The sequence below is a fragment of the Protobothrops mucrosquamatus genome, unplaced genomic scaffold (genome assembly GCF_001527695.2).
Source record: "Protobothrops mucrosquamatus isolate PMUCROS unplaced genomic scaffold, P.Mucros_1.0 scaffold151, whole genome shotgun sequence".
NCBI classification, from domain to species: Eukaryota; Metazoa; Chordata; class Lepidosauria; order Squamata; family Viperidae; genus Protobothrops; species Protobothrops mucrosquamatus.
Window position 1 is genome coordinate 691,361 of NW_015386516.1, and position 7,051 is coordinate 698,411.

A 7,051-nucleotide genomic window follows, 5' to 3' on the forward strand; every position below is an offset into this window, starting at 1 on the left:
AGAGCCAATCACAGGGTTAACAATACATTAATCATACTCTATCTAACATTAATCAACTATTAAAATAACAAATCTATAACATCCTTTAACTCTCTTTTAAACAAATATACTAGTATTAAACACAATAATTATAACATCATATTAATAATTAGAAATAAAAATAAGTAAACTATTATAACATATAAACTACATTAATACTCCAAGATTCACTCAAAAACCAAATGAAACTTTTTAGTCCCATTGAAACTTTTTAGTCCCATAATTTTTTAATTTAAGAAATACTATAAGTTAGTTTGCATTTTAATACCTGACATTGAAAATGAATAAAGATATTAAAAGGATAAAATATCAGTCACCAATGTACATAAAATATTTTACTTGTTTCAGGTGTATGGGGAAGTGCATTTGCTATACTGATCAACAGAGTGCTTGGCCTTTCCAATAGCCACAATAAAGGACCCACAATGGAAGAAGAACTAGGTATTGTAATAAAAGTTGGAGCATGTGTCTAGGTTGATATTTCTGTTTAAAATAATTAAATAATAAATAATTAAAATTTAATTTAAATAATTAAATTAAAGTTGGCATGCTGAAAAGCAAAGCTCTAGCCTCCAAGATCATCTATTTCCCAGGTCACCTTGTAGTTCTAAAGGAAGTAATAACCTACAGTATAAGTGCTTTGTTTGGAAATGTGCTACCTGAAGACTAAAAAAGAGAAAAGTAAGTAAAACTGGTACAGAATACCAGTACTGCACCTTGACCTACAGGGATGGAATCTAGAAATGATGGAGGTGGTTATATGTTAAAGAAAGAAGTAATTTGTAACTGTCCATGTCTCCCATGACAGCCAGATTGTCAATGCTACGTTCTTCTCAGAGCTTTTGCAGCTAGGTAGAAAGAATATTCACTTTTCAGTTAGAAAAGCTTGGGATTCCTGTGCTAATTTTAAAAGTAGCTTAGACAAATTCATAGACTTTAGTAATTATGGCTATTATAGCTATAAGCAGCTTGGATGCCCATGTTTCTTCCAATAGTATGGAATATCATCAGGAAAGAATATTGCCTTTATGTCCTGTGTTGGAGTTTGTCTGAGGCATCTGGCTATATATTTAGTAAGAACAATGCTTGATTAGTGGAACTCTAATATCGTGAGTTTTATTGTTCTGTTTATTCATGTCTGTCCATTCTGTTAGGGATAAAAACTTCATGTCGCTTATTTCCCCATGCAGCTTATGTTTGGGACTGTTATTTGTCTCCCTCATGAACTAAAGAACAAGTGAAGAATAATCAAACAGAAAGATAAAATTGCTCAACAAGATGGTTTTTTACAGATGCCTAGATCCAGAAGTTTAGCCATCTCCCAAGCTTGTTCCAGTCAAAGCATGAGCAATCTTGGGGGAAAAAAATTGTAACCATTTCTGTAATTCACTTGTGATGGCCCTCTGAAGTCCACACGATCATAGGTTTTGGAACCCCAGTAATTTATGTTGTTTTATCATTATTACCCAAATAAATTCAGGGCATAATGGAAACATTCTCCTTAACATTTTTGGAACATAATTTATTATACTACACCAGTGTAGATTGGTAGATGTTTTTCAACTTCCTAGTTGAAGAGAAAATAACTTGCTCAAAGTCACCTAGTTGGTTTCAGTTCCTGATGAAGAATTAGAATTAGAACATGGGTTTCACCATTCCTGGTTCAGCCACCACTCTGGCTGTCTGCATGACACGATCTGACTTTATATAAAAATTGACATAGAATTTTAAATGGAAGAATTGCTATAATGGACAAGACCAAAGCACCAGAGGATAATATATATATTTTTTAAAAAAGCAAACACTAAATCTATATTAAGGAAAGATGTAGAACACTATAAAAGGTTTTATTTCACTCCAAATAGACCACACAGAATGCAGGAGATGAGCTGTCTCTGAAAATTTCTTCATTGTAGTAGTCATCCATGCCACTCCTTTATCTACTCATAGTTGACAGCCCTTTGTTTGGTCTGTGGTCCTTTACAGAAGCCCATCATTTTTCCCTACTTCTCCCCTGGCAGTTGTCAGGCTTTTAAAAGAATATGGGTGAGAAAAATGCATCTATGTACATTTTTGGCTAACATACAGTTCTACATATCCTATAGGAAATTTCCATCTCTCCCTCCCTAGGATATTAGGAAATAAAATTGGGAGCATCTAAAATAAATGGCCGATTGGTAGCAACTGTTTGCTTATATTTTAAAATGGGTGAATTTGTACTTCAATCAGAGAACCATTTGAAATATGCATTATGTTCCTGGCTTCTGTAGTGGAGAAATATATAGTTTTTCAAAGGCATTGAGACTTGCTCCCAAATGGATAAAACATTGTTCCAAAAACTAAAAGCATGCTTAATCGTATTGAATTCATTGACTTTGATATGGTTAACTCTTGTATTATTTTAAAACTAAATCTGTGGGTGGCTTAGTTGGTTGTGATGTGCTCATTCTGTCATGACTCTTTGAATGCCTGATAGTTTGTTGTTACAGCACTATTAGTCAGAAATCCTTAAATCAGAGTGAATCTTATTGCAGAGTTGAAAAGGAAAACATGTTCATTGGCCGCCAGAAAACCCTGATACTGATCTACACAGACATGCTCTCAGATGGCGTGAGAGCATGGCTCTTGTAAAAATCACACGGTCAACTATACTTTTAAGGAAATGATTTACTTGCTTTCCAAAATGCAAACCACTCCCAACTGAACATTTTCGTGAGATAATAATAATAATAATAATAATAATAATAATAATAATAATAATAATAATAATAATAATAATAACAACAACAACAACAACAACAACAACAACTCCTGAAGAATAAGTTAATCTAATTATTTCATACTGAACATAATGTCAGTTTCTTGATAAGAAGCATAAGATATCCTACACCCTTTGTTTCCCCATATACAAATATACTTTGGAAATCCATTTCTTAGGAGGAAGAATATTGGAGTAGTCTAGAAATCAGAGCCATCCATACTAAGATGATTTTTGAAACTACTTGAAATGTTTTTAGTATGTCAGACTGCGTTGAATATCATAACCATGAATGAGTCCTAAAGCCAGTTCTCCTCACTTCCTAGCTTCCACGTTTCAGTGCTATCGTAATGAATTTAAAATGCCAAACTGATTTAATGTTGGAAAACTAGCTGGAGCACTTTATAAAACAGGATTATATCCCAGTACAGTTTGTTACAAGTAGGTGTAATGTAGAAAGAGTGTAGAATTGAAGCAGTGTTTTAGAGTTGTTGTCCTCAGCTGCTGTTCTGAGACAGACCCCTACGTTAACAAAGCTTGTCTGTCTCTTGGATCACTGGTTTATTTGGTGTAGTTTTTTTTTTAATGTATTACGGGTTTTATGAAGGGCTTAGTGAGTCCAGTGGGAAATAGCTTGCTCACATTTGAAGATGTAATGATACATTCCAGTGATGATGTGAGGAACTAGTCTTGTGCCAGTATTTATACTAGGGAGATGATGATAGAATTGGGCCTTGATGTAATTCCAGGAGATTGATTTGAGGGTTTCAGAAAGCAGGAATTCCAAGAAGTGACTAAATTGGTGGTCCTTTGTCCTTTTCAACTTTAAGGATTGTGGATATCCTTTTCCCAGGTTGGCTGAATCTAAGTATATAAATAGAACCCACCCAGCCACCCTGGAGATCAAATTACATATTGCATTGAACATATAGAAGCTTCTTCTTCATTTTTTTCTTTTATTGCCAGTGATAGTCCTACTTTAATGCAATTGCAGACAAGCATGGAGAGGGAAGTTTTGCAATCTTTTCCCTTCCAGCCTAGAGTTATTTTCCAAAGGAAATAGCTGTGAGAAAAACTTAAATTATCTTCCCTGTGTACCCTTGCCCTGATCCTGGTTAGGATCTTATAGACTTTACTTTTAAGTAACCTAAAAAGTACTTTTTAATGTATAATACTGTATGTAGATCTTCCATGATCTTCTGTAAAAAGAAAAAAATAAAACTACATTAATTGCTGTTATTACATAGAGAGCAAGCAGAGTAGGGAAAATTGAATCTCACTTGTACCTCAGAAGTTTGATTGTTAGATTAATTTGTTTCTCACGCTGTATTAGGTCTTGCTTTGTCTCGGTTAAGACTAGCTGTGAGTTGGCTCGAGTAAAAGAAAAACAGTGCACATTTTTTCCCTAAAGATGTTTCTTTTGATTTTAGTAATACTGTAATATTAATAAGTAGTTAGATCAGATAGGGCAAAGAGCAAAAAGAAGTCACTGTCAGATAACAAGAAACTGGTTTTATAAATTATGAATTTCTTTCTTAATCTCTTTTATCAGAGGGTGCATTGTAAAAAAATCCAATGCCTCCAACTTTTACGTAGCCTTCCAATCATATTTATGGAGATTGAAAAACGTTTGGAATAAAATAACTGCAAAACTCAAGCTAACTTTTTTTTAAAAAAAAAATCACAGCGACCTTGTTTCCTCCAAAGCACCTCTATAGGGAAGGTAGGCTAGATTAAAACGCTTAAGTAAATACAGGCAACTGCCTTTGCCCTAGCCTGCTCCCATGCCCCAGTATCTATGTAATGATCCATATGGAAGGTGCACATTCCCTCTGTGTTTACAGAATGGAAGGCACCTGCAGTGAAAAAATATTCTCATTAATTGCCTTCCCCTTCCCAATATTAACATATTTTCTAATTTCTTCCATTTCTCTATTTTTACTTAACATTTCTTTTCTTATTTTCACAGAAAATATCAGGTTGCGACAGATTGTAAGCAATGATTCAGATAGTGATGATGAATCACAGGGGCCGAAAGGTAAGAAAGGTTACCAACCATGACAGTGCCTACAAAATATTTTTATGGACAATGTCTTACCAAAGAAAGACATAACCAACAGACCAAAACAAGACTATGCGTTAATTAGACAGAGGTACTTTCCCCCCATTAAATATTTCTGGATGCTTTATAAAAGCGTGTGCTTATTTTTTTTTTAAAAAAAGAAAATATAGGTGTTTAAATGTCCAGGTTATGTACTAGATTACAAAAACATGTTAAAAATATCAGAATGACGTTTATAATTTATATTGTACTTTAAGATATTGAAAGTTTTTTTTTGCATGTGTTATCTTGTAATACTTAAAACAATCTGCAAGATAGGCTTGAACCATGAGATGGGCAGCAATTAAATTAAACTAAATTAAATTAAATTTAAATAAATGTTAGTATTGCCATCCCTATCTTACAGACCAGTGGTAAAACACAGTATTACTTCCCTGAGTACACAAGTAGTAAGTTCATGTGAGAACAGTGATGTGCTGCTTGATGTATAAGAACTGACTTCATTGTTGCCTGCTGCTGCAGAACAGCTGATTAGTGTGCTAAGTGTGGAGACTCAGCTCTGTTCTGAAATGGCTTGCAAAATTAAAGAAAAATTAACAATTGGCTCTTGTGAGCCAGTTTAAGGACATCCCTGAAAGAAAAGCTATTCATCTAGAAATATACAGATGCAATTGCCCTCTTTTATTTAAAAGAGAAATAGCAATAGCAATAGCACTTAGACTTATATACTGCTTCACAGGGCTTTACAGCCTTCTCTAAGCAGTTTACAGAATTAGCATATTGCCCTCAAGAATCTGGGTCTTCATTTTACTCACCTTGGAAAGATGGAAGACTGAGTCAACCTTGAGCCAGTCAGGATCGAACTACTGGCAGTCAGCAGAATTAGCCTGCAATATTGCATTCTAACCACTACGCCACCATGGCTCCAAATACATTTTATAAGAACCCTGCTTTTTAAATTAAATGGTATCTTAATAGAAACTTTGCCACAAGTTTCTGTTCATGAACATAGTTTAAAAGTTAAGCACTGATACGAAAAACACTGGTCATGTGCAATTAAATACCTCAGCTAGTCCATTTGAAGAATGGGGCTTCAGATATACATATAGAGCAATCCACAATGTTTGGATCTTATCCATTTCATAAGGAAAGGCATTTGGAATTAAAGAGTGGCCAGCACATCCCTTTTCCTCCTCTTCATTTACTTCTCAGCTTTGATTTGCATTTTCTAGAAGCTGTTTTCTTAAAGAACAGCATCAACGGCAGTCAGAAAAATAGCAGTAGACCTCCATTGAGCATATTTTGCATGCCATGTACCTTGTGCCCTTCAGCTGTTGCCTTTCTGCAAAGGCATTCTTTCTGTGACCATTTTATTAAAATCTTCTCAGAAAGTTATTTTGGAATATCACTTCATTAGGTGCTGATGGCCTTTCTTCTTACCTTCTCAAACAGGCTCAGAAAACCTCCAGGCTGACATATCTCACGAACAGACCAGCCAGGAAAGCTGGGTTCAGAGGATGTTTATGGCGCTGGTGGGCGAGAGTGCTCTTTTCACCACCCGAGAGGGCCGTGCTGGCAAAGTCCACAATTTCATGTTGGGTTTGAATCTCAATACTTGCTACCCATTATCCCCTTTCGTTGGTGTCAGTACCCAGGAATCTGTGGAGGATGATGAAATGGATACTGCTGTAACAGGTGAAAATCCCTATGTTTCTTCATTCTGTTTCTCTGATCAGTAAGACAGAATAAAATGTAAAGCAATTATTATTTTTGAGACTTGCTTCCAAATAGGAGTAGTCCTTGACATACAATCATTTGTTTAGCGACCGTTCAAAGTTACAGTGGCATTGAAAAAAGTGACTTACTCACCTTTATAACCATTGCAAAATCCCCATGGTTAAGTGATCAACATTAAGGTGCTTAGTGATTAACATATATTTAAAGGGTTGCAGCGTCCTGGGGTCATGTGATCTCCATTTGCCACCTTCCCCACCAGCCGAGGACCCGGGGTAGGGGCGGGGGGGTAGCGGTCATTATAAGGGAGGGCCTTTGTCCTAGGGAGACCACTGTGCCTCAGATAGACGGCGTGGAGTCCCTCCTTGTGAAGTGGGGGCAAGGGGTACAAGTGGGCTTGTTGATTATATACCTGGCTCCCTGCTATGTATCAACAGCCCTGCCTGAGCTGGCTGACG

The 7,051-nt window shown here is 35.8% G+C and overlaps 1 protein-coding gene across 1 annotated transcript in view; it reads left to right on the forward strand.

Moving 5' to 3' along the window:
• Positions 1-7,051, forward strand: part of PLA2G4A (phospholipase A2 group IVA) — a 71,131-nt gene that overhangs the window by 48,486 nt on the left and 15,594 nt on the right. The window contains exons 12-14 of the mRNA XM_015813321.1: positions 388-480; positions 4,767-4,835; positions 6,312-6,554. Of these exons, the coding sequence (XP_015668807.1) occupies positions 388-480; positions 4,767-4,835; positions 6,312-6,554 (405 nt within the window). The remainder of the gene's footprint in view (positions 1-387; positions 481-4,766; positions 4,836-6,311; positions 6,555-7,051) is intronic.